Below are 27,894 nucleotides of genomic sequence, written 5' to 3'. Positions count from 1 at the left end.
CTGTGGGGGGGTGGCCGTAAGGTGAAGGTTGTTGCAGTTGGGTTCATTAAAAGACAGAGTTCAACTCCTCGCCGCCGCACAGCGCTGCTGGGAGGCTGGTTCGGCGGCTTGGGAAGAAAGGGAGGAAAAAAAGAAGGGAAAAAAGAAGGAAAAAAGGGGAGAAAACTCGTAGCTACTTAAAAGGCTCGGAAGAGGAGCGGCGACGGGAAGAAGGGGCAGGCTGTGCGTCTCCCGAGGCCCGGCGAGGAGGAAGGATGATCAACGTGGTGGCCGTGTGGCTGGTGGCCCTTTGCTTCCAGGCTGCTGTCCCGGTGAGCGGCGCACGTGGGGCGGCGGGACCGGGCTGGGAATGGGATGGGATGGGATGGGGCGGGGGGGGGGGGGGGTCGCTGCGCTCCGTGACCCCCCCGCCCCCGGCTCCCCCCTAGCCACAGGTTACGGCGGGGGACGGTGCCCTGCCCTGCCAGGAGGGCTTCGGTGGCCTTTTGTGCCGTCGGCGGGCTCCGGCGGCTTTAATTCAAACCAGACCCGCCGGGGCCGCTCCCGACCTGCCGCCGGCTCCGCCCCGGCGCTGCCCGGGGACCCCCCGCCGGCACCGGCAGCCCCTGGGTGCGCCCGGGGAAGGGGACGGGACGGGACGGGATGGGGGGGATGTGGGTGGGATGCTCACGCCCGGCGTGGTGCGCCCCGGAGGTGGGGCGAGCGGTAAGTTTGGGCGAGCATGTGGCCCTTTGTGGCTCAGAAGTGGTGTGTCGTGTGTGTGTGTGTGTCCCACCCTTTCCGCGGGTACGGGTGACTTCTGAAACGGGGGTGCTCCTGCCGCCCCCCTGGCACAGCCCGGCTGCGGAGGGAGGTCGGAAGGGGCCGGCCGCCTCTGTGCCCGGGCGCCTTTTGGTTTCTGCCCGCTAAAACAAAAAATCCCCGCTGCCCGGCTCGGCGCACGAATGTTCCGGCTCCCCCGCTGCCGGTGCCCACCGGCAGCCTCGGGAAACCAGCCCCGCTTCCTTCCCCCCCCCCCCGCCTCGGGGCGGCGGCGGGCATCCATCCATCCATCCCGGCGACCCGCCGGAGCCGCCCGGGCAGCGCTGCGGGGCCGCCCGCCCCCCGCCTCCGGCTCTGCTCTGCATTGATTTCGTCTTCTCTTCCCCCCCCCCCCCGCCCCGTAATTAATCACACCGCCTTCGTGAGGCTTGCGCTTCCCTAAAGCTCCGGTGTTTGGGGGGGAAAGCTGTCCTGGGGGTGTGCGGGGCTGCGGGCACCTCTTCCCCCCCGCGCCCCCGGGGAGCTCCGCATCCCCGCAGCAGCGGCCACCAGGTGTCATCCGTGACTCGGGGATGGCTCTCCCGCGGCTCCCTGCCTCTGCTCGCCCTTGCCACACAAACCTGGCCCCCGCAGCCTCGTAAAAGTGCGCTTTGCTCCGTGCTCCAGATCTGGGCTGGGGGGGGTCTGGGCGCTGCGTGTCTCCCCCCGCCCCAAGCTCTGCGTGGGACAGGAGACCTCGCGTCCACCTCTCGAGGGGTACCAAGCCCAAGTCACTGTCCCTTTCCCCTCTGGTGGGGGACACTCACTCCCTGCTTTCCCAGCACGCACATCGCTCATGGAGTCTTCTTTGGATGAGGTAGAAGGAAAAAGCGGTGCACGAGGCTTTGGGTGAGCGGGCAGGATCGTGAGGATCAAAAAGGGCGTTTTTTTCCTTTTGGAAAGGGAATAATTGATTTGAAGCCTTGTCTGGAGATGAACCACAGCAGCAGTTGGGTAAGGAGTGACGGAGCAAAGCGCACGGCAGGATTCGAGCTGCTCCAAACCTCTCCGGTTTCCCTGCACCGCTGTGTCTGTGAACTCTGCCCGTAGCTCTGGACACGTCCCCTTCTGGCCCACATGGTAGTGAGTAGTTATGAGATGGCTAAAAATGACAAGCATGTGAGCGTAATCACCCCTGTTTCATGGGGAGAGGGCTCCGCTCGTAGCGTCTGAATAAGCTTTCTACTGAGTAAAGTGGAAAAACTGCAGTTAATTTGCAGCCCCTGTAGTGCGTTTGGATAAAATTCCCGTATTGTAAATATCCCTTAATAGAAACGGTAAGGATATGAAGTAAATGCTTGTCTGGAGTTTTCCTGTCCGTAAGGGACACGCAGGCCTGGATGACACTTCAGGTTGAGGGGTTTCCTGGATGAACACATGGAGGAGCAGCAGAAGTCCTCAGGGCTCTCTGTGGTGACTCAGCGCTGGGGCTGTTTCCCTTCTGATGATCACAGTGGCCTTTTTTTTTTTTTTTTTTTTCTCCCCCTCCCCCCACGTCGAAATGTCAGTGACACAGACTAAGCTGCCTTTCCCACCTGTCTGGAATAATGACGCTTCTGCACCAAGTGGCAGAAAGCCCCTTGTGCTGGGCGCAGAAAGCAGAGTGACCTTCCGCAGTCCTTCGCGTGGCGGATCGCAGTGCTGTGGGCACTGGCGTGGTTGCGTTGGGGTCTTGGTGGTCTGATCGTTGGAAAGCGTGTCACCGCTTGCCGGCACGTCGCTTGACCCTTGGCTATGATTCTCTTGCTGCGCCACTTGACTCGTCCATGCATATTGTCGCGGAAGTAATACGCAGGAACAAAAAAGTGGCCAAATGGTAGCTGTTTTCTTCCTGAGCGCTCCTGCCTGCGGGAATGGTTGGGGAGGTTCCTATTCTTCTTCGAGGTGACGCTTTATAGCTCAAAACACCTTGTACGAGAGTAATTGCCCTCTTTTGTTTTGATGGGGGCATCGATTTCCTTCAAATAAGAAGGGTGATGCATCTTCATGGATTAACCTACTTCTTCTCTCAAACGGAAACTTCGACGTGGTGTAACCCTGCCGTGAAGCCAGCTGAGCCGAGAGGCAGCCCGCTGCGGGAGGGCAGCGGACAATCCAGCCTCCATCCCTCTGTCGTGAGGGAAGCCAGGGTTTGGATTGTTTCATCTGGTGTAGGCGCATGCTGGCGGTTAACACAAGCTTAGCAGAGCAGGCAGAACCTTTTTTCCAAGGCTGATGTCATTCCTATCTGGATGTAAACTAATTAGAAGAAATTAGGTAGTCCAGCTTGCTTATTAAACGTGTAAGCAGTGGATAAGGAGGAAACACTTTCTTCCATAGCACGTGCAGAGCAGCGTCACATTATTTATCACGCACCATAAACAGCTCTTCTCCATCCGAACGCTCACTTGCTGGTGGTACCTCCCAGTAGACTGTGGACTCTGTTGTATCTGGTCAACTCTAATTAGAGCAGGGACAAATAAGCTGTGGTTTGCGTCGTGTGAGGGGGCTCTGGTGCCAGTTCAGAGTCTTTTGTTCCAGGTTTCTCTCGGTTTCAAGTGGCTGGAAGAGCTAACATTTTTAATGGCGGCACCCTGAAACTTCTGGAAACCAAACAATCCTCTCTAACAACCCGAGACAAGTTACAGCAAGTGCAAGAAACCTGTAAGCCTGCTAAAATTAAGCTAGTGCACTAACCTGAAATGTAGGCTGCTGTTTTAGCAGCAAAATTGGGCCATTTTAAATATGTGTTTTGCATTGCTAGTGCTTGGATGTCTCCAGGTGGCCTATATAGTAGCACTTCGTCCTAACCTTGTTTGAAGTGGCTTTTGTGTCCGAGAGCCATACTAATGCCTCCGAGAGGGATGTTCCACGCTTGTTTGTGTCATCTGGCATCTAGGGAGCTGGGATTTCAGTAGGGCCTGCTACGGGGAGGAGGGAACTCGTTGGGAGAGAGAAGATAGGACCCCATTCCCGAGGAGGTGCTGTCAATGATAAAATTGCAGTGCTTCGGCGTTGCAGCGTTAGTATTTTCATCTTAGATGTCTCCTACTCTTTGTTAACTCAGAGCTATTAATACAGCACTCCAGGACAGCTGGAGGTTGATGTGCTCGTCGGGACGTGGGGTACTTCAAATGGCGCTAGTCCCTCAGGACAGTGTTCAGTTGATGTTAAGGCACCTAAATGTAGGTGTCTATGTGTGTGCTGGGTGCCTAAGCTCTCATTACAGTCATGGAGATGTAATCAGTGGAGCCAAAGAGAGCGATTATCTGACCAGCCCCTGCACGTCTACTTCAAGGTGAGTTGCTTTGTCGGGGCTGCTTTGACTACATCTCACTTTGCCTATACGGGGAGCATAGACACCTTGTACTTTAGTGTCTTTATCTGAGAGCAATTTAGCTCAAAGCAATAGTCTCTTTATTTGTGCGACTTTTGTGGTAACTCTCTCCGTAAACAAACAGACTGGACAGATGCTGTTTGTGTGCCAAGAGAACTAGCAAAGCAGGGGGAAACATCAGCTTTCAGCGAGAACTTGTCCGCTCTCTCCTGTCCTAGTGCAGCTGGATCAGTGCCTCCAAGCAGTACCGGAGTCTTGCTCTGCTGAAGGCTGTGGAAGAAATTAGGGAGTATAGTTGGGGCCTGTATCAGTGTTCTGAAGTGAGGAATATGAGCAGAAACATGAGTGGATGTATTTGGGACTGGGGGGATTGTGAGCTGTTGAGGAAGCATCATAGAATCGTAGGGTTGGAAGGGACCTCTGGAGATCATCTAGTCCAACCCCCTGCCAGAGCAGGGTCACCCAGAGCAGGTGGCACAGGAACGCGTCCAGGCGGGTTTGGAATGTCTCCAGAGACAGAGACTCCACCACCTCTCTGGGCAGCCTGTGCCAGGGCTCTGCCACCCTCAAAGGAAAGAAGTTCCTCCTCATGTTGAGATGGAACTTCCTATGCTCAAGTTTGTGCCCGTTACCTCTTGTCCTGTCACTGGGCACCACTGAAAAGAGCCTGGCCTCATCCTCCTGACACCCACCCTTTCAGTATTTATAAGCATTGATAAGATCCCCCCTGTCGTCTTTTTTCCAGACTGAAGAGACCCAAATCCCTCAGCCTTTCTTAGAGCATTTTAGTATCTAAAGGCACTGTTTTATTTGTGGATTAGAAGTGAGGAGCCTTTGATACAGGCAGTGAACTTGCAAAGTGGAAGTTGTTTTGACCAATAGTGCAAGGGCTCCTGGTGTTTCTTACAGGTTCACTTCACTTCTGAGATGAGGAGATACTCTAAAACACAGAGAGCACGTGGTGTCTCCTTAGGAGTGCTGAGTGTCAATTTTTGTTAAGAGGTCTCTAAGTTGGAGACGACTAGTGTACTTCATTTGAACTGCTGCTCTGCTGGGCTACTGGTGTACCGCAGAAATGAGCTTTATCTGGCCTGGCTAGAAACCTGGGATGGTGCGCTTTCTACCGTGGAGATGCTAGTGGAAAAGTTACTGCACTGTGAAGCCTTACCTCAAGGTGAGATAACATTTGGACCTCCTACGAGCAACTCTTGTGGAGCAACATCTGCTAATGTGGTGGTTTCCCAACCTCTCAGTTTCTCAAGCAGTGCTTGGCTGCAGCTGACGTTCTGGGTCTTGTGGAACCGGCATGGGTCCAACGGAGTCTGTTAGCTTGGGCTCCTTGCCATGCTTGACTGTAATGTTTGTATCTCACCGCTGAGACCAGTCTCACCAGCGAGGCTTGCTTTGCTGGATGGGAACCAGTGCGTTAGTGGGATTTGGATGGAGTTGGTAATAGAACTTCCCGTTGAGTCACTGGAGCTGCAGTTACAACTGAGTCATGGAGGTGTTGTAAGTCATGGCTTTCCCTTCTAGGCTTCTAGTTTGAAACCCCTCTGGGTTGAAGAGCTCTTGCTGTTTCACTTGCGCGTCTTGCTGCTGTGATCTCTGGTAGAGCTACCTTCTCCATAGCCCTTGTTTTTGCAATATGGTTCTCTTTAATGTCCACTCATTTTGCCTCTTAGTGTTCAGGGCTTTTTTAATAACTGAAGGGTCTTCAGGATCGCTGTTGCGGGATGACTCCTGACTAAATCAGAGGCACCAATAAAAGACGGGGAACTGCCTGCCAGCCAGCTTAAAATACTCAGGGGTATCTTGCCTTTCATGGGGGCTCTGTGTTCTTGTCATGCTCCACCCTGTAATTTTTCCGCACTGCCGGTGCAGTGATGACAATGTCTTGTATGCCAGTCAGGGAAACAAAGGCCAAGTCTTGATTTTTTTTTTTTTTTTTTTTTTGGCTGTAGGCAGTCCCAGGCACACACTCCTGTCAGCCAGCCTCCTGCAAAGTACAGCAACGACTCCTCCGAGCGCCCCGGCTCCATCACCCCAGTGTACGCAAGCCACAGGCTGAGAACGGGGGTTGCTCTTTGTCTGCCTGTGGCACGTGATGGGGAGGTTATTGCCTCTTAAATGGAAGGAAACTTGAACTCCATTCCAGTCGGAAGGGGAGCGTGCCGAGTGCTTTCTGGGCAGCACCGCAGACCACGACTGTCCTGCGCTGTACACAGGAAAGCTCTTCTAATTAGTTTCTAATGCTGGTGGCAGTACACATCCTGGCGGGAGCCCGTCAGCAGCTCCAGCCCAGCCCCTTGCATCTAGGGATTATTAGAGGAGCAGGCTGTATATTGAAGCCAGAGGTGGGCAGGGGAGAGCGGAGCCAGTCTACCATCTGGAGAGCAAGCAGTGATTAACATTAACGATTTCCAGATGAGAGCTCCTGTGAAGCTCCACGCCGTAGCAGCGGTGCTGCTGTGGCTGTGTTGCGAGGGAGCCTGTGTATGTTCCCTGGGGACAAGAGCTGGCAGCTACGGCGCTACGGGAGGAGACTACCTGGCTCTTTCCTGTCCCCGGACAGGACCCTATTGCTGCCTTAGCGTATGCTGTGAGAGCAGTGGAGTGGGGAAATACAAATATAGGTATGTGTATATTTATATAGAGAGGGATCTACCCCTGTCATGTGCTATTTGTTAACCAGCTCACAGCAGGATTTGGAGGCTGTGTGTCCTGACCCCAGGATGGTGATCTGGGAATTTTGGTGCCTGCGCTCTGCGCAACCACGGGAGCTCAGAGCAGCCTGTTTGTTTATCTACCAAAACATCAGTCCGGGGTAAGAACACCTCTACAGAAGAGAGAACCTGTTATCTTACTGACCAGCTAATAGGTGTCTTCTTTAGGGACCGAGCCTGGGCTTTCTTTGGTCAAGAAGTTGAGGGGTAAGAGGAGTAAAAGTCCAAACTAGAGGAACCACAAAGCTCGCTTGAATTCATAATATATGGGATGTTTTTCACTCCCCTGCTGTGCTCTGTGCTTACGAGACTGTAGTAGAGACTCTCGCGCTGGCAGGTTTGATGGCCGACTGAGATTTGTCCACCTCGCTGGCTCTAACAGGGCATAAGTGGCACCTACGTGCAGTGGAAAAGTGGTAAGTGAGGCTTGCATCGAAACTTGCCTAACAGCCCGCAGCTAGACAGCTTTGACTTCTAAATCTCTTTCTGTCCTAACGGAGGAATCATCTAGATCGTGACTACTTTCCCATCGGTGAACAAAGCGCCTAACAAAAGAGGCTGACTCTGGCATGTCTGGGCAGTGGCAAAGGAGTGCTCCGCTATCGTGCGCTCGCATCAACTGACTCACGGCCTCGCGGAGGAGAGCTGCTCGCTTAATCCTCCGGCACCATCCGCTCCGCTCTGAAACCCGTTTAACTTGCGAGAAATTCCTCCGTCTGCGTCCGTAGTTGCGCCGAGCTGGGAAATGGTGGGGAGCTTCTTGCTAGAGAAGCTGGCAGATGCGATTATGAATAATGAGAAGTTATTACTGTAGTAGCTGGAAAGCGCTAAACGCTCAGTGTGCCCCCGCCTCCCCAGCGCGCAGCCAAAAGGGGTTTAAAAAGAGCCACCAAACCTCCTCGCACTGGTTCTAGTAAATAAAACAGGCTGTGTGCTAGTTGTCCTGTAGCCAACTGGAATGCTAGAGTCCCAAGCTTATAGCAAATGTCACTTTCTGACCTATCTGTTAAGACTCCCCCACCAGCGGATTGCCTGCTGGGGAGCCTTCCCATGCATTATCTGGGGGCAGACCAGTTGGCAAGGCTGGAAACTGTGCCAGAGATCACTCTAATAATTTGATGGTATAGATTGCGTTCCAGTGCCCGGGGACGTTCCCTGATGTTGTTTAATTTACTAGCATGGATGTAGCCAGTGGGTCTCTGGCAGCAGGCCCAGAAATGTTATGAAATTGTGAAAACTGCAGTATCCAGTAAAAGAAAGTGAAAGTTCGTACGAGGAGATCACGACTCTCTCTCTCTCTTTCATTGAAAACTGAACCTTTTTGGGTGCTTCAGAAGGATGAGCAACTACAGTTGCGTGAGAGATCCTGCGTAATCGATCAGCTGAGGTTTGCGAGGTGAATACCACAAACCTGGAAGAGCGGAGCGTTCGGGGTAGCAGTGATGGTGCTGGGACATGCCAGTGGTGCAGCCTGTGCTTTTAGAATTGGCCCATAAGGTGGTCCTTCAGCATTCCATGCTCTACTTTCTGTAGAGATATATCGTGCTGACTAGACTTGGCAGTCAGTGAGTAGACCCAGAAGTTTATTCTTATATGAAATGTCTTTAACTTAGTGATGTTTGAACAGGGTCTTACAAGTTTGGTCCATTGATATGCAGCATCTAGCTATTCTGGTGGTACTCCTTGCAAGAAACTTGTCTGAGCTAAGGGACGTGTTGCGCTAGGAGTAACTTGGTACTAAACCAGTTTTTAGTATTGTTTTATTGACTTGTCTTAAATGCCTGACAGCCCATCAGAGGTGGCAGTAGTGATGTCTTTTGTCTCTTCACAGTATAGGCGTGTAAAACGCAGGGATGTCCAAATCACAGCTTAAGTCTTACAGTTGCCCATGTGAGGTGGGAGAGCATCTAGACTCCGCAAATGTGGTAGCATGTCCCCCGAAACTCTAACCTCCTCAATTGATTTGGTGACTGCTCTGAAACAAGGCTGTGGAGAAGACGGATGAACAAGCTGCGTGCATGCCCTGTTTGCAAGGGCATGTAGCGATAGGACGAGGGACAATGGTTTTAAACTAGAGCAGGGCAGGCTTAGATTAGACATTAGGAAGAAGCTCTTTACACTGAGGGTGGTGAGACACTGGAACAGGTTGCCCAGAGAGGTGGTGGAGGCCCCATCCCTGGAGACATCCAAGGCCAGGCTGGATGAGGCTCTGAGCAACCTGATCTAGTTGAAGATGTCCCTGCTGACTGCAGGGGGGTTGGACTAGATGGCCTTTAAGGGTCCCTTCCAACCCAACACATTCTATGATTCTCATATCCAAAAATGAAGGCATGAGGTAGCTGAAGCTGGTATCTGATACGGTGAGACTTGGATAACGGCTTGGGTCGAAGGGAAGCTCTCTGATTTATCCTGCCTTTTTATCAGTCCCTTGTTCAGGGTTCTGCTGTACAGATGTGGTACTGAACAGCGGAACAGTGTGACTCTAGGTCAGAGTCGATGAGTTTAATCTGTTTGGTGTTTGGTCAAGAAATGCCTGATGTTTGTTTCTGGAATGAGTAGAACTGTAGGTGACTGGAGTGCAATTGCAGCAGCAGGTTTTTTTGTCTTTTTTTTTTTTTAAGACTGTTTCTGATGGGCGGATTTCATTTGATGCTTCAGCTTTGAAATGATACTTCAGCCCTCATGACTCAGCCTGGAAGTACACCAGCCAGCTGCCATAATCTCACTCGGGTGTTGCATAATTTAATTGCGAACGGGGCAGTAGTAAGCAACTGCTGTCAGAACTTTTGTCTTAACGGGGGATTACCAAGGCTTTTGTAAGCCTGAACACAGAGACCATTAGTGTCCTAGGAAAAGGCACTGAGAGCTTCATCTCCGCACCATTTTATATGGGTGGATCACTTGCCGTATGCTCCAGTGGTTATGAGATTTCTCAAAGGGAGTTCATGCAGTCTGAACTGCGGTCTACATTAGAGTAATTCAGTGAAACGTGGTCCAGCCTGTGCCCAAAGACCATCTGGCCTACTGCTGTTTATTCCAAGGAGACTAGTAGCATCCAAAACGCTTACTTGCTGCTTTTCTTCGGCACCTGCATTCAGGAGCTGCTAAGACTATGTGGAAGGAAGGGGAGATGCTGAAAGTGCTTCTTTGAGAAGACTCTTGGGATGGGGGAACAGGGTATATTCCTGGTCTGAGACGCAGCTCCTGCATTTGATGGAGATGTTTCAGTCCTTTTGTGCATGGCTTAGTCATGCTGGTGTAACTGCATCTGTTTGGCAGGGGTGACTTCTGCATTATAAACAATCTAGGCTTAGTCAGCACTGTGAGATCCTGCGGATAAAACAGACCTGATAGCACGCCTCATGGTGTAGGGAGAGACTCAATTTCTTCACAGCCATGCTGGTTTACTCGAAGCTGGGAATGGTGAGGCACAGAAGCAAATGCAAGAAGTATACTCACAGAATCAGAGAATGGTGGGGGTTGGAAGGGACCTCTGGAGATCATCTAGTCCAACCCCCCTGCCAGAGCAGGGTCACCCAGAGCAGGTGGCACAGGAACGCGTCCAGGCAGGTTTGGAATGTCTCCAGAGACAGAGACTCCACCACCTCTCTGGGCAGCCTGTGCCAGGGCTCTGCCACCCTCAAAGGAAAGAAGTTCCTCCTCATGTTTAGGTGGAACTTCCTATGCTCAAGTCTGTGCCCGTTACCTCTTGTCCTGTCGCTGGGCACCACTGAAAAGAGCCTGACCTCATCCTCCTGACACCCATCCTTTAAGTATTTATAAGCGTTGATAAGGTCCCCCCTCAGTCGTCTTTTTCCCAGACGTTAATGTGAGACATGCCAAGGTGCAGGAATTGCCCTGTGTTGGATCAAACCCCAAATTTAAAGCTACTGGCATGGTCTGCGTGAGTCCAGCAACTGGCTGCTGGTTGAGACTGACAAGTTCCTTCGTAACAGACCAGTGTCTGACTGGTGTGAGCCATATGGTGCAGGAACAGGGCTCTTAGAACTGGTTACAGCCCAGCTATAGGGAGCGTGACCATATCAGAAGGGAGCTGCCGAATGCCAACTGTTGGCTCGTTTTGCTGCCCAAGCTGAACTTGCTTCTGCAGCTCCCTTGCAAATACCGAGGTCTTCTGTAGCAGGCTGACCAAAGGACCAAGTTGTGGGGTGTGACCGGTCCTGCCATCTGGTGTGCACATGTGAGACGGAGATTGAGACAGTGTCTGTTCAAGCCAGGCAGCTCTTTCTGGATGCTTCCAGTTCCCTGATCGATCAGCTCTTCAATGGGGGGTGTGCCTGAAAAGGATTGATGGTGGTGCTGGAACTGAGAACCTGGGTATGAAATTTATAATGAAACACAACATCCAGTGGTAACAGATGTCTGGGATGTGTGCATGGAAAACACAGATTGTTAGCAAAAAAAAAAAAAAACAACAAAAAAAACATTTCACAAACATTGGAGACTTCATTGTGCCGCCTCCTGGAGAAAATGTGGAGTTTACCAAAATGATCAAGAAGGCCTTGGATGGTTGAGTCCTAGGCTGGTTGTCACGACGTGAAGGGTTTGATGTATGTCCTGTAGGGTAAGCTACGGGCACGTCAGCTGGGAAGCTAAAGCAGAGTTTGATAGCGGCAGGCCTTACAGCTGGCAGGTGTTTCTGCCGCTGAAGTGTCAGCAAATAAAGTACTTTTTGTTGTCTTGTGCATAGGCAGTTGCTATAGGATATATCCACTTGCTATAGGATATATCCTCCTATAAAACCTTACGTCTGGGTGGTTCCACTGTAACTTTATGTAAGTAATCAGAATACCTTGTCAGCTTTTCTGTTGTTGTAAGGATAACTATTTGCAGGCTTAAGTAGGCTCATTAAGCTTGCCGACTAACTTCGCTTTAGCTGAGACCTTTGGTACGCCAGGGTTGCGAGCTCACCTTTCTGCTGAGGTTTAAATATCTTCCTAGCTGCTAGGAGCCAGAAGTACTGCCAGTAAACCCTTAGTTTGGTACACTAGGGGTTTTTATCTGAAACTTGGGTTTCACTGACCTAGAGTAGCACTGCACGCAGTTTGCTCAAATTAGAAACATATATAGGTCTCACTAATAGAGTGAAAATGCTTCTGTGGTCCTTCAAGAAGACTTTACAGCTTTGTCTGCTGGCTCCTTGGCATATCTCGCACCAGGTAATTGCTGGAGTTGAAGGCAGAGAAGAGGGGGAAACTCCCAGGACTGAGATAAGAACCTGGGTCTTCTCCCAGCCATGTGCCTGGATACAGAAGGCTGTTACACTTACTCTTGCCTGATAACAATTCCTGGAGGCAGGAAATATTCCTTCATGTTGGCTTCCCATCCTCAGGTGAAGTGGAATAGCTTCTTACCCCCCCAGAATACAGTGTAGCGTGGTGATGAGGTTGCTTCTGACTTCTGGGAACACATCTGCTCAGGACAGAGCGCTCGTGGAGCTGTAGTGTTGCTCGTGGTAGTTTCCTTGTCACACAAAGCTGGCATGGAGCTCATTTGAAATGGGTAGTCGTTCCACCAGCCAGGTTGTATGGTGTTTGTCTCCAGGAAATGGGCTTCCCTAGGACCAGAGGCACACGTTTTCCTCGTGCTGCTGAGAGGCACGGGTGATTCATAGTGTGCCACCAGCCTAATTTGAAGACTTGAGGTGCCATTGGCATGTCTCTGACTTCTGAGCTGGGGCTTCCTAAGCTGAATGGCTGGGAAAAGAGCAAGTTGTGGTCCTGTGGGACCTCGAACTGCCTCTCTTGTCCTGACGTTGGTGTGCTGCAGGCTTGTGCTGCGTTCTGCGGTGATGGCCTCAGCAGGAGGAGCGCGTAGGGTTGAGCCGCTCGGCATCCTGGCACGTGGCCTACAGCTGCACGCTGGCCAGTTTGAGCTAGCAGGCCTACTAGAAGACAGTCTCAAATGGGACAAATGGAGACACTAGATGCTTTGCAGCGCTTTGCTCAAACCCACTCTTGGACCACGTTCACCAGTCTCGGAGCTCTAATGCAAACCGGTCTGCTGTACTGGGAGCTGGGTTGTTTCTTAGCTTTATGGGGAGAGGAGACTGGCTTCTCCAACTCCTGCGTGCTGTCCCGGAGCATTCAGGTGGTGTGAAGACCACTGTTGCACTTAGCAGGGAGTCTCGGTGGTTCTGTAGTGAGTTTCACTCCAGTGACAGTCCGCACTGCTGATCCTTGAAGAGTGGGTGGCAAGAGATGGGGCAAAGAAAGGAATTCGCACCCAGATGGAAGCGAGACTGTTCATAGCAACAGAGGTCAATGTATGGACGGGAGTAATTCCCTAAGGATAGGGACTGGTTTTGCTGGGACTGCTGTTGAAGACATAAGGTCAGTGTGTTTGTGCGTGTTGGAGGGTGACGCTACAAAGTCGGGTCTCCGTTCAAGTGGCTGTAACTGCTCGTCTGAGGCGAGTTGCTCAACCTCACCTGCCGGCGCCCCACAGCAGGGCCTGCGTGCGTGCTGCGGGCATCCCGCGTGTGGTGAACTAGCCATGTCGGAATAGGTGGTAGCCAGGGGGCATGTGGCTGTGCTACTGCAGGGGGAGGAAGAGGCAGCACGGACCTTAGATCCTGTCACTTTTAAACATGACCCTCCCGATGGAAGAAGAAATTACTGCGTTGCAGTTACTAGTGCTCATGGGTAGTGGGGTCTGGGCTACTCGAGTCCTTTGCTGGATGGGTTTCCGTTGCATTAAGATCTTCTGACCTGCAGCATCCTCCCCTTTTAACCTTACTTTGCCAGGGTTCCTGGGGGCAGCCCACCACTGCCTTTGGCTGAAACTAAGCAATTCCCCTCTGCGCTTTTCTAAACAAGCCGAAGAACTGGCTGTTGCCGAATCTCCTGAGATTCGGCTAAGGCTGAATCCCCTCTGCTGGTTTTGCTACACGAGAAAGTAAGAAGTGCTGGTGCCTTTAAGTCAGAGGGTTTTGAGATAAGTTAGGTTTGTCTGGTCTCAGCTTGCGCAGCCCGCTGCTCATGTCTCAAGCCAGCTGAAATGGTTTGAAATTAATTCCCTGGGATGAACTGGAGCCGTTAGCTCTGTGGCCTCGCTGAGCTGCACCGACTTTGCACAACTCTTTGAGGTTATACGTTGACCGTGGCTTTCTCATGCGATCTGAAGAAATGAATGCCGGAACTATCAAACATGTTAAAGAGCTGCAGGGAAAGCTCTTTAAAGAAAAGGAGTTATGGCGTAAAACTGAACTGGCTTCTTCTCATGAGATTAGCTGCAGGGAAAAGAGCTTTCTCATTAGACTGCATCTTCAAAACAGAGGCTGCCTTGAATGTGGGAGACAAAAGGTACCCCACTTTTGGCCATATTGTGGCAACCTGTGCCTGCCACCGATGCAGAGTTGAGTTGAGTGCTTGTTGTGTGCCATGTCTGTGGATGTGTTGACCTGTCTGTGGGATTCAGTCATTGGCTTGGGCTGTACTGCTGGGCTGGAAGGAGCAGGCTGGCAGGAGTGAACGCAGCGTGCAGTGACTTAGTTTGGTATATCCTCCAGGTGAAAAAGCAGGAGCACAGACTCTTAACTCGCTTCCCTGTGTAGCTGAAGGACTGACCATTCTTCTAGTGGAGCTGGCTGAGAGAGAACTGGGAGGCAGCTCAGCTTTTCCGCATGAGAACAGACGGGGTGCTCCGTATGCTCCCAGCAGTGCGCACAAGTGATGTGTCGTCACCGGTGCTCCGTGTGTTGCATGGCCACAAGTTTCCCCAGCTGTGGTGTCGGTAAACCTATGGGACTCCTGCTACCCCTGGCTTTGCTCAGCCCTCTGCAGAAGGACGACCAAAATACTGCTTGTCCAGTACTAAACTACAATCGCAACTCCTGTAAAGTTCAGGTGTCTCGAGACAAAAGCAGTAGCAGTGCTTTTCTTGAATAAGGCATCCACCTAGCCTTTGCTGCCGTGTTTAGGAGATCAGGGAGGACTTAAAAGCAATGTTGTGAGACTTAGGAACAAACCTTACCCATTGTAGGGGTAAGCCTTACCCAGACCTTTCCAGTATCTGAAGGGGGCCCACAAGAAAGCTGGAGAGGGACTTTTTACAAGGGCATGTAGTGATAGGATGAGGGGTAATGGCTTCAAACTGGAAGAGGGTAGATTTAGATTAGATATTAGGAAGAAATTTTTCACTATAAGGGTGGTGAGATACTGGAACAGGTTGCCCAGGGAAGCTGTGGATGCCCCATCCCTGGAAGTGTTCAAGGCCAGGCTGGATGGGGCTTTGAGCAGCCTGGTCTAGTGGGAGGTGTCCCTGCCCATGGCAGGGGGGTTGGACTAGGTGATCTTTACAGTCCCTTCCGACCCAAACCATTCTATGGTTGTGAGCAAGGAAACTCTCTGCAGAAGAGAACTCTCCCTGCAGACCTCCTCCTTGCTCCTTTTTGTATAAACCTGCGCAGCCCATTGAGGCAGCCTCTGCTTTGCATGCTGCCTGCAGTCTGAGGGTGGTGAGCCGCATTTCCATAATGCGTGGCAGTGGCAGGGTGTTTTACTGCCCCTCTGCCGCAGGGTCAGTGAATGTGTGTCAGCAGCATCCCGGGAACCCAGGCTGTGATTCTCCGTGGATTGCTTAAGCAGCCCTGGCTGCCGCGCTCTGCCCTGTGCCAATACAAACACTTGTGCATTCATGCACCGAGCAGGACTGGGGAACTGGTCCTGCTGGAAAATTCTTTGCATGATGTTTTCTCCTCTTTTTTTTTTTTTTTTTTTTTTAAACCAGACCAGTTCCCTGATCTGGCTCACCATGAGACTGCGCGAACAGCTCTGCAGGGGACGGTCCAGGAAGCATGAAGGGACACGCTCTCGTGGGAGGTGGTAGTTTAAAGGGCCCCGCTGCAGGATGTGAAACCCAACCTGACGGTGACAGGCTGGTTCATTTTCGCTCTTGGCGCGTTGATTGCCTGTGTTTCAGCCCTAATTAATTAAAAAAAAAAAAAAGCTGCCCTGTCACAGTTAGGAGAAAATGCAACGCTGATTGGGCTATAGGGTGGTACTTCTCAGGTGCGTCTCTAGGAGCATCGGGGCTGCAGCTGCTCTGTGTGTGGAATAGCTGGGTGCTCTTCTTCCTTGGCCACTGCATCTTGTTGAAAGGATCAGGGATGCTTCTACAGCTGTGGCTGCAAAACTTGACAGAGGAGGATCAAAGCCTAGTGGACAGTGAGCACTTTACAGCCTGTTTTGGTCTGCCCTTAGTGGAATAGATTCTAAAAGCTCTCATCCTGTTTTGAGTAGGTGTTGGAAGGCGTTTCACTGCCTCGAGAGCCGAGTGCCAAGAGGTAGTAGCTACTGTGTGACGATCAGGTGGCTCATGCTTCAAACAAGAGGAACTGCTGTTGTGGCTAGGACCTCTCCCTCAAAGATAGTCCCCTTCTCAAGTCACCGGCCAAAAATAGAAGAGGAGGCCGGTAAGAGCTCAATTAACGAAGATTTTCCAGATTTCTTTATGCTAATAAGGATCTGATAGAGAAGCAGTCAGATTAACTGGCATAATTACCTCTTACCAAGCTGCTAAAACGATACTTGCCTTGCCAAGCAAAAAAGCATCCTTTGCTCTCCACTGGCTTCCCTTTGGAAGGAGCACGCTGTGAGCCGCTCGCCAGCCTTACTCCACTTGGCATAAACTGATGGGTGGAAGGGTGGGAGATGCTGAAGCCTGTTGGTACTCAGCAAAAGCTCACTGGGGCAGGGGGGAGCGACACCCTCTGAAACGGGGAGGGCAGGTAGTTGTAATGCTTTGAACGGCCTCTATTGGAACGTTAGCCAGGGATAAAAGTACTGCATAAATCTAGTCTCTCCAGGCCATGGGCTGTTTGCGGGATGGACTGTGACTGTTTTCCTGCTCGTTGGACTGTGCCGTTAGTCTGCATCTTTGGCTCTCGTAGGAAGAGAAGTACTCCCTTGACCTGCGGGGTCACCAAGCAGCGCTGGTGCTTCTCTTGAGCAGGGGAGTGACAGGAGAAACAACTGGAGGAGCGTTTAGCTGAGATGGTGCCACGCCGCTACTGACTTGCGATGTAGCGGGCTTAACTTACACACGAGCTTCGCTTCTGACCTGCCATGTGAAAACATCAGTTCTGTCTCGGCTACTCCAGAAGTTATGGCTGACCGTTAAAACTGAAGGCCTGCGTGGCCAGCTTAATGCTGGCAGTCTGTGTGGCTGCAGAAGAAGGGGGATAGGTGAGGATGCTGCTGGGGTTTGGTGGATTTCTGCCCCCCTCCCCGCCCTTAATCAGTTAAGACCATGGACATCCGGGAGTTGAGTTAATCACGTGTGGGCTATTAACTGCAGAATATCAAGCTTTAACAAAGCTAAAACTTCTTTCAGCAGGTGGTTTTGTCTTCCCACACAGTAATATCAATATTTTGAGGTCAGAGGCTCTTCAGGCGGCTCTGCCTCGGGCAGCGTTTCTGTTAGCGGCTCTAGCTTTGCTCCTCAATACATAGAAAAAGGTGAAAGACGCACCTTTCTGTTTGAGTTTATTTTAGAGCTGTTCAAATCCTTGTGAAAGTCTTTTTCTAGGTGCTCCAATGTCATATGTGGTAGCCAAACTAGAGAGCAAAGGCTTGTCTCATCATTTGGCTTCCCATGAAGTTGGAAGAGTCTTGCAGGGCGCTCAGGGAAGCGTTTGAGGTGGGAGAGCTCGTTACAGCTCATTCCTTTTCAGCTGAATAAGAAGGATTTATTAGGAGAAACAAATGTGCAAATTTAATGGCATTATTCAGTTAATGGCGGATTTCAAGTGTTTTTGACACTGCTGTAATAGGCTGATTGCTAACTCGGATTAATAAGAGTGGGATACAAATCATCCTTAATCTAGTTTAGGGCTTGTAGCAGCTTGTGGCAAAGCCAGTGTTTTTTTGCTTACCTCAAAGAGCCATTTGAAAAAAAGCTGCTTCCTTTTACATATACCATGGCTCCAAATTAAAGAAATGTGGCTCCCAGTTTGGGTGGGGTGAGATCAGCTAATAAAGTACAAATCTCCCCTCTGTCATGAGGAAAGCACTTCAGATCCGTGCTCTAGCAGGAGGGAACGCTCTGGCAGCTGATGGGATAAGCACAGAAAGATCCACGTATTGAGGCTGGGACCAAAATGAAGACTGAAGAATAGTTAGAAACGATGCTTTAAAAAAAAAAAAAAAAAAAAAAAAAAAAAAAAAAAAAAAAAAAAAAAAAAAAAAAAAACCCAACAAACCAACCCAACAAAAGTCTGGAGTATGTCAGACTTCTGGAGCCAATAATGTTGCTAATGATTTGTGAAAGCCTGGCCCATTCTTGATTAAATTGGAGATGCCACTAAGCAGCTTTCTGGTTGTCCCAGCAGAACTGAATAACTATTGTTCTGCAACAATGCGGCGCTCGGCGAGAGCGGAGGCTGATAGTCTCCCCGGGGTTCCCCCAAAACGGGCCGCTTTGATACTTGGGGGAAGGGGCCTTTGGGAACTGGTTAATGCATATGAAAAATGCTGTTTAAAAATTTTACCTCTCGCATGCAACTGAAATCAGTGATTCCAAATCAAAACGGCTAGGCAAGTATTCCCAATCAGTTGTCTGAGCTGCTAAAAAAAAAACAAAAAAAACAAAAAAAAACAAAAAAAAACCCCAAAAAACAAAAAAAAACCCCAACCAACCCCCCCCCCCAAAAACAAACAAACAAACTAGAAAAATACGAGCTTGTTAAATGGTAAAAAACCCATCATCCTGTAGGTGCAGTGTAAGAATTGAAAGGTTTTTTGACAAGAATACGTGAGATGATACCATCAGACATCCTTCAAAGGACCCAACACCTGAAATTAAACGTGTTCACTGACGCCCCTCTGGCATCAATTACAACGTGAATGGTCCACAAATAGTCTCCGTGGACTGAAAAACAAACTGGATGATGCCGGAAGTAATTTCTGAAAGCATGTCCACATCAGCTGGTTGTATCTAACAGCGTGATAATAAAATTTTGAGCTGAAGTAATGCAGAGTTGTTGGTAGAGCAATCTTGCTTTAAGCTGGAATTTATTTTCAGCTCTTTCATGTGATAGCACGACCCGGTGATTCAATCTGTGTTCTGCGCCCCTAATCCTCTTGACTAATCAAAACCTTTCTCATTGGTGTAACTCAGCTGCAGTAAAAGGTCATGGAAAAGCCTTGACCATGAGGTGTTCGTCGCCTGAACAGCACGGTCCGTCTTCCTGATGCAAACCCAAATTAGCTCAATCCCTTCCGATGCTGTCCTGAGTCGGTGCTCTATGTTAACCTTGCTGGGTCCGACACCCTTCAGCAGCAGATCGTTACAGAAGCATGACCTTTCCACTGTACTTGTATTTTGTGGTCTCGCAAGGCAAGGTTAGTGCCTTCCGTGCCTACTGAAGCTGGAGTCTATGGAGCAAGAAGTGTGGTCTTTATATAACTGTACAGTTGCATAAATTAGGCAAATGTTCCTTTAATGCTCAGGTGTCATGAAATCGGATGATGTCATGAAGTTACATCACTTTGTGGATATTCTGATTGGTATCCACCTGTGCATAATCCTATCCTGTCCCTTGAGTGTTTGGGGCAAAGAAAGTCCCTCTCAGATCCCAGGCCTCAAACTACCTGGTCAAAGGGAGATGCGCTAACTCCCAGAGGAGCAGCTTGGGCCAAGAAACTTTGGGACAACTAAGTAGAAGGACACATTTAGTGCAATTTCACTAAGTTCTTGTGTAAAGCTCTGGAAAGCAGACTTTATTAATCCTTTATTGTGTTTTCTATTATTCTTTCGAAGTACAGTAGTCAACCTCAAGGCATAGGGAACCACCCTGAGCCTGCCTTCATGTTTGCAGGGGGGCTGCTGAGCAACAAGTGGGCAATTCTACACTGGAGCAGCATGGGTTGCCATTGGTTTAGACTGGGCTGTACTGGACTTTCCTCCTCTGAGGAGGCGCTAGCTATCCCTGCTAAGATACAGAAACCAAACTAGGATTCAAACAAGTACATGACAAAGGCTGTGGAGAAGCAGGAGGTGCAGCAGCCTGGGAAGAGGCTAGAAGCTCAGGTGCGAGGGGAAATGTAAGGGTAGACTGGCTGAACACGCTGGATAACAGGAAAGGAAGGATGGCATGATTGAACAAACCTCATCCGTTAACACCACAAGGGGAAGGAAGGGGTGATGGCTCAGTAGTCAAGATCAAGAGTTGCTATTTCATTTCCTGACAGTCTGTGATCCTTTCAGGAGTGTTGCTAAGGTCTGGAGACCCTCACATCTGTCCAGGTGTGCTTGCAAATCCTGCATGAGGATTCAGATTTGGGGGAAAGTTAGTCTTGATCCTAGATAAAGGTGTGTGGTGGCAGGTCTATGGGCAACGAAAAGCTGGAGAGATGGCATTCCAACTGCTTCAAGGTAGAGCCTTTCCACCAGGAGGAGAATGCACACACCCCCCCTGCCTTTTGCAATTCATCCCCCTTTTTTGCACTCAGAACCAACCTGAGTGGGAGAATGAATGTGCTTGCCACTGCTAGTGCAAGAAAGGAGGTCCTCCTCTTGAGGACCAAGAAATGGTCCTCAACCCCCCGCTCCCATCAACCCCCCGCTCCCATCAACCCCCCGCTCCCATCAACCAAAATGGTGCAATTTCTGATGTCTGACTGACTTCGCTTCTGGGTGTACTGGAAAGGCCGCTCAAGGGAGCAGAGTTTGGGAAGCCTGGCAGTTCTTTCCCTCTTCTTTCTGCACTCACAGTTCGTACTCTTTAATATTTGACGTGTAGTGAGATCAGCTTGTGTGAGTCACTGACCTTCGACACCAGAAGGAAAACATAGAGGAAGTACTTATCTGACCTACTTTCCGTGGATGAATGCAAAAACACAGTGCAAACAAGCAGGGACAAATCTAAAAATCCAAATTACCTCATGACATGCAGCTGAACAAAATCTAATTTCTAGAAATTACTCTAGAAACATACTTGCAGAAGCTTGAGGAAAAGTGGTGTGGTTTGGTTTGTTTTTCCGGTAGAGGAGGAGAGTCTAAAAAGCTTAACATCTATATGAGGTTTTTTTTGTTCTTACTTTTTTTTTTTTTTAATTTAAAAAAGGTCATCTAACTACCATGATGGCCTAGGAGGGGTAAGATCTTGGGCGTGATTAGGGCTGGTGGCAGCTTCCATAGCTCTTTGTCTTCAGAGAGGGCAAATCTAATGGGCTAGTTAACCATAGTTGTTCTATTGAAATGTGGGAAATGGATAAGGTATTAAGGATGGAAGAGAAAACTGGATAAACCTGATATCTTAAAAGAATGGAAAGGAGATAGGGCCAATAAATACAGCCGTGTAGGTAATAAAGTGGCAACGAGAGAACTCAATTGCTTTGACAGATCATACTAGTGCTGGCTGACTTCTTCCTAGGACGAAGATGAGTGTTATCGTCATTTTTAAGTGACACTGTGTTAATGCAAGCTAAACAAATATAGTGGGCCTGGGTGCAAAGCTGGCAACAATGCCTGTTGTTCCTTTTACATAACAAAATGAGATTTCACACTCCTGATAAAACCATGATCAACTTGGATAATGCAATGCAGTATCTCCGAAACTTGCAGATGGGCCAGTGCTGGAAAGAAATGACGAGGGCACCTTGAGCATGGGATAGAAGTCAAAATTCTGGAAAACGGGGAGTGCAGTTGGATGGGGAAAGACAAAAGTCAGAAGCAGTGACTTATAGAGCTTTGGTCTGAAATCTGAGAAGGAGAGTGACTGGTTAGGTAATGGTAACACTGCAGAGGTAAACGCGGGGCTAGTCATGAGCTGAGAGTCAAGCGTGTTGTACCAATAGCAACAGTAAGTGTATACTGCAGAGACCAACAAGATGCGTGAAGTAATCACTCTGCTTTATTTAGTGTTGTCGTCTTTGGATAACCTGAACGGCTTTGAATGTTGTGTGTTATGATGAGCAGGTGCAGTAGAACGGGGGTTTGGCCTCTTGTTTCAGCAACTGAACTTCTGTGCTGGTTAGTGTACTCCTCGAGGCATAACTGGAGAAAGCTCAGGGCTGCGTTCTCCTGCGTGGAAGGCTGGTTTCTATCTCAAGACTTAATCTGAGCACCCACACTTACAAAAAGAGAATCTCATTCTACTTCCAGTTAGATGCCGTAGTTTCAGATGTGTGAACAGTGCTGGAAGAGCTCAAAAAGGCAGAGGAGCCAAACCACTTTGTCTCCCCTTCCTTTCTGCTCCTTAAAATTAATGCAGTAATTCACAGATGAAGCGGTTGGTAGATAACGAAGACATGAGCAGTCAGAACCTGAAGCAGAATGGTTGTGTTGTGTAAGGACTGAGCATCGGCTGCTACCAGGATGCAGCTCTGAACGGATTCCTTGCTTTCTTCTTTCCCAAAGGGCAGCCTGGAAGCAGCGCAGAGAAGGGAGGCAGCAAGACTGACCTTTTCAACATCAAATAGCCTAATCACAACTACTCCTTTGGGGAGGGGGGATGGAATGAAGAAAGATGAGGAAAATGCAATCTGAACGAAGAAAGTTTGTGTAACCCTCAGGAGCCCTTAGAGGACTCTGCCCAAGCAACATGGTAACTAAGTAATCTCATCACTTATGTGCCGTTTTTCCTTCTCTTTAAAGCAAACTACAAATCTGAACCTTCCTCCTGAAGATCTTGATTCATCTGGTGATGACGATGATGCGTTCTCAGGTTCAGGTGCAGGTGAGTTATTAGCACTTATACTGTTAGTGCTTGATCCTTCCAGACTGTGGCAATTGAGATTTTGATGAGCATCCAAGCTAAGAGGGGGGGGGAGGGAGGAATCACACACATACCCACCCCAGAATATGAGAGTTGGGAACAGAGAAAGAGCCTAACCTATTCATCTTGAATTGCTTCAGATACTAGCAATTAGCAGAAACTGAGTTGTAGGAGACTTGAAAGGGAGCAGAAGCGGACATACTCCGTGTCATTGCTAATACGAGATGTTGTGTGACGAATGTTATGAAACTGGAGTCATTTACTCACGGAAAAGAGAGACTGTACGAAGGGCCTTTGTCCCCTCTTACAAGCTGGTAGGAGATGACCACTTAAAGGTGTGTAAGCCCCAACCTGCCAACACATATTAAGTGCAAATTCTATCTGTTATCAGATGTGTAAGTTCTCATGGACCATTATTTTTTTAAAAGCGGAATAAAGGGGGTTTAGGGTGGGGGAAAAGTCTACCGGACTGATTACTAAATGCACGAGAGAGACCTTTGGTGCTCAGTGCTGAAGGTGAGGAGATGCTGATGAGGAAAGAGCAAGCTATGGAAAGCCAAAGCTTCCTTCCAGCCACGTGCTTGTATTTTAGATTAAATTCTGCAGGAATAAGCCCCCAAAGTCCGTGCCAAATATGCCGGTGACTACAGTTGTTGAGTATACGGGTGACTGCTCTGAATCACATAAAAGATATTTATGGGAGAAGAGTCAGGTAACCATCCTGAGAAAAGAGTGTGCTGAAAGCAGACGTCCCCCTTGTCAGCCTGCCCGCAAACAGACTGGCACCTGTGCCCTGGGGAGAAGCAGATGACTAACAAAGTACTGCTGAGTAGCGCGTTGGTCTGTCCCTTCCTTATTCCACTGAAATGGATACGGAATTACGAACTCAACTGCGGTTGTTATGAAAATTGGCTATGCAGGTTAGGCATCCTCCTTGGACCAGAGTCCTGAAGATACTATTAATAGGTCTCTAAACTGGTCAAGGATAATATTTTTTTGTTTGTTTGTTTTGCAGGTCCCCTGACTGACCAGTCTCGCACCTGGAGAATCCCGGGAGAACCGACCAATTCCTCATTACTGGTAACACCAATGGATTTCAATGAACAGCTGTTTCCCGGGATTGAGAGCCGAACTGAAAAGGAAGTAATATCTCCTTCTGCAACTAGTAATGTAGTGACAGAGGAGCCGGTTGTAGCTGTGAAGGATGAAGTATCCATCCTGGGCTCACCTGATGAGAAACCAACAAATGATGCAGTTACAACAGTAAGAAGCCCCACTACTCACTCACCTTCAGTGGTTCATGTAACTCCTTCAGAAGCCTCAGACACAGTCCATGAGCTCGAACCTAAATTCCCTAGCTCTCATGTGCCAGACACTAAAGACGTGCCTGAGCCCCACTCTACCATCCATCATGAGGGAGACATCGCTGCCGCCCCCACGACGATGGCTCCAAAGGACGTGGTTCCCACACATGAGGAGGTTTCCGAAGACGGCTCTGGAGACCCGGTGAGCACTAATAGCTTTGACACCCTTTCCAGGGAGATGGCTTTAGTAGTATGGAGTAAGTTGGTTTATGCAGGAAAGGGTGGTAATTTGTCAAAAACAACAATTGATTTAATAGGTTATATTGGTGGAGGGTTTTAGATGAGAAAAAAAACAAAGCCGTGGAAAGTCTCCAGTAAGAGACATGATGAGAAACACGAATAACCTGCCTTGTATGTCCCAACAGGGAGATTTCATCTTGACTAAAGATGAGGATTTGGTCCCCACCCAGAACTCAGAAGTGCTGGCTGACTCTGGGAGGAATGCCAAAGCAGCAGGAGCCTCGGGAATTATGGACAGAAAAGAAGTTCTTGGAGGTACCTGATATTCTGGATTTCTAGTTGGTAAAAGCAGACTCTCGTAGGAGTCTTCCAGGCAGCAGAAGCTGCAGTTCTGCGAGTACATCTCTGGGCGTGAAAGCCAACCTTTTATGTTAGACGTCTGAAATGAGGGTGGTGGTCTAGTGGGAGGTGTCCTTGCCCATTGCAGGGGGCTTGGAGCAAGATGATCTTTAAGGTCCCTTCCAACTCAAACCATTCCATGATTCATAATCTTGTGTTGTCAAAACCCTAATGGGGGCAAATATTAATCTGCTAATAGCAAAGCAACCACTGCTAGTTATCTGGCGTTTTACGTTTAAACCTATTCCTTTGCTCCACTCAAAAATGACAGTGAATACACTCATGCTGCCTGGGTCACATCGCTAGGGCTGAACAACGCGGCCTCGCGTGCTTTGCAGCAGGGGCCGGTGGGAGATCGGTTCCTCCAGGTTTACCTCGCGTAGATGAGCAGGCTCTTGGTCATGGCAGGATGACTGCTTTGGGAGGGGGCAAAAAGGCAGATTAATTTCTGGAAGCCATGAAGTCAGGGAGTGCACAGTAAGGAACAATCTGGAACTTCTAACCGTTGTCTGGTGTGGTGCCTAGAGTAATTTGTGGCTCTTTCCCCCTTCTAGGTGTTATTGCTGGAGGACTAGTAGGCTTGGTGTTTGCAGTGTTTCTAGTTGCGTTTATGCTGTACAGAATGAAGAAAAAAGACGAAGGCAGCTATTCACTGGATGAACCAAAACAGTCTAACGGAGGATACCAAAAACCACACAAACAAGAAGAATTCTATGCATAAACACTGATCTTCAGGACATTTCTTATTCCATCTTTCCTGGACTCTTCTCTCCCTGCACGTGGACCTCCTAGTGTGCTTTGCGTTAAACTTAAGCCATATGATCATTGGGTTATTTGCCCTTACCACTTTGCCATTGGAAATTTTATAACTACAAAGTAGATCTGGATTCATTGAACATTCCCCGCTTTCTTGCACAACTTTTTTTTTATTTTTTTTTTGTTTGTTTGTTTTTTAAAACAGAAGTGGGACTGCAAGTTCCTAAACTCACTTTGGTTTATCTAAAGACTGCTGGGGCAGGCGGTGGGGAGAAGATAAGGGAGCACTGTATGTATAAATCTCTTGATATTTAGGGAAAGGGCTAGCAAGAATAAACAATTATCAGTGCTCAAATTCTGTATAGCAGGGATCCTTCCTATTTAACTCATAGATGTGTTTTAAGTGTAACAAATGGCTGCACTGGCCAGACGTTTGGTACACTGCAATCCTCTAACTCTTTCTAACTGCCGTATTCGAAGCACTTAATGCCTATGAAACATCAAGCTGAACGTGGTCTCTAGCGAAAGGAGGTGTGAGGGGCAGGGTAAGCAGATGACTGTCACGTGGTTTAAAATAACATATTTTGGAAGCAGTATCCCATACTCACAACCGGTTCCTAAGCAGTTGGCGCGTAATACATAAATACAATAAATACAATAATACAGCATAATGCAAAACAAACCCCAAAGACGAAGAGTTCACTTTACCAATAGCATCGGACTGTCGCAATACCCTCTTGCTCTTTCTAGGCCTAGGTAAGAAATAGATTTTTTTTTTTTTTTTTTTTTTCCTAAGCAGTCTCATCTCAGACATTCCCTCTTCTTAGATGCCGAATCTAGGCTGGGCTGTCGTGCTGCAAGTACTCTTATCCCGCGCTACTGTGTAGTCGCCAGGCGACCGATGGCGTGTTGTAGCACCTACCTCTCTGTGCACTGTTTACAGGGGTTGTCTCGGAGCCTGGTCTGCCGTCTGTGCCACAGAATACCTGGGCACACAGGGGTGGAAGGTAGAAAGCAGCATATCGTGACTTCGCAGCTAAGGAGTAGAGAAGCATAGCATCTGAAACAAGCCTGACGAAGGCTGAGTGTAGATGGCCTTAAATATATACAACAGTTGGCGTGCTTGACTCTCAGCGACTCCGGAACGGTTCTTCAGAAGCTGTTCCTGCACTTTGGAGAGAAGCAACTCCAGGGATGTCAGACTAGTAAGGGCCGAAAAGCACCTCCCGAGGAAAGTCCGGACGCCTGAAGCTGTCGGTGGTCAATGTGCTGTCAGAGGTGAGGCACCGAGGCCTCATTGAGGGTCTGGAGTTCTCCAGAGTATCTCAAACCGAGTGAGAAGAAAAGCGTGGTGTTCTGCACAAGCCTTACTTCTGCTCTGCCTTTGGTTAGCGTCTTGCAAGTTCAGTTCCTCATCGCTCAGTGCAGAAGGTGTGGGGTGGGTGGAGGAGTGTTTACAACTGATGTAAATATTTGTATGGTTGAGCCGGAGGGAATGATTGGAGAATATTGGAGAATATTGCAACAGTTGGTACAAATGTTGCACATTAACGGTAAAACTTAAAAACCTGTGTAATTTAAATGAAGTATATAACACTCCTGAGCTGCTACGCAGCTAAAATTGGTGCCTTCTCTGCAAACCCAAGATTAAAAAAAAACCCAAAAACCAACCAAAACAAACACCACTTCTCGATTCCAAACTCTTCGTTATGCACAAGGAAAACTTGTGCATACGTGTAGCTGGCTGTGGTTAAGTAAAGCTGCAAAGTCCATTATGTCTTTTTTTTTTTTTTTTTTTAACCGAATGAATTTTTATAGGTTAATGCAATGACCAGATGGTGTTAATTTCAGCTGTAATTCTTTGCTTTGTATAGGAATGTAGAAAAGTTGTTTGATAGGTTTATCTATGAAAAGGTTCTTGTAAAGCACAGGAAGATAAAGTGGTAAACTTCAGTTGTACCTCATAACCTTGCTAGGGGGAAAGGAAAAAAAAAAACCACAAAAAACTGTATATTTTGGTAGTCTAAACTGACAGTTTGTGAAACAAACATGACATTCCGTGTTATTTAAGTGGTACAAATGAAATATGAGTTCTAACAGAAGATGCAACGTTTGGTTATCTGTATGCCATGTAAAGGTATACCGCAATAAACGGCATTTTGGCAAGAATGCGTCTGATCTGTGACCATCGCTCTATACAATCCTTCACAAAGTAGATCTGGTTCTTAAGATTGCCCAGGTCCTTAAGGAAGTTGGGTTCCAAGTATGAAATGTGAATTTTGGTGCTGAAGATAGGGAGGTTCAGCTCAGGATTTGAAGGGGATGAGTGAGACCTTCCTCTCCTTTCCCCTGCCCTGGCTGTCCGGGTTTTGGGGAGCTGCTCTGCCCCGGGGCAGTGACGTGGGATAAGAGCGGGCTGGAGCTGAGGCTTGCATGAAATCTTTGTTAGAACCCTGCGGCGTTTCATGCTGGTTCTGATTTGTGGGAGCTCTCCTTGCTTGTGCAGCGCAGTAACTGTCCCCAAAAAAGGTGGAAAAAGTTGTAAATCTTCCCCAGGGCTCCCTCTTGCTACCTGTCTTCTGCCTCCAGGAGTACGAGAGCAGGGAGGGCTGC

At 48.9% G+C, this 27,894-nt stretch overlaps 1 protein-coding gene across 1 annotated transcript; it reads left to right on the top strand.

Moving 5' to 3' along the window:
* SDC1 (syndecan 1) lies at positions 1-27,441 on the top strand. Its single transcript, XM_063330539.1, has 5 exons — positions 1-311; positions 22,462-22,543; positions 23,598-24,088; positions 24,312-24,441; positions 25,080-27,441. The coding sequence occupies exons 1-5, from the start codon at positions 255-257 to the stop codon at positions 25,244-25,246; spliced, it is 927 nt and encodes a 308-aa protein (XP_063186609.1). The 5' UTR covers positions 1-254; the 3' UTR covers positions 25,247-27,441.
* Positions 27,442-27,894: the final 453 nt, after the last annotated feature.

The sequence above is a fragment of the Chroicocephalus ridibundus genome, chromosome 3 (assembly GCF_963924245.1).
Source record: "Chroicocephalus ridibundus chromosome 3, bChrRid1.1, whole genome shotgun sequence".
Lineage (NCBI taxonomy): Eukaryota > Metazoa > Chordata > Aves > Charadriiformes > Laridae > Chroicocephalus > Chroicocephalus ridibundus.
Note: the sequence above shows the minus strand (reverse complement) of the source record. Positions and strands in the feature narration are given on the sequence as shown.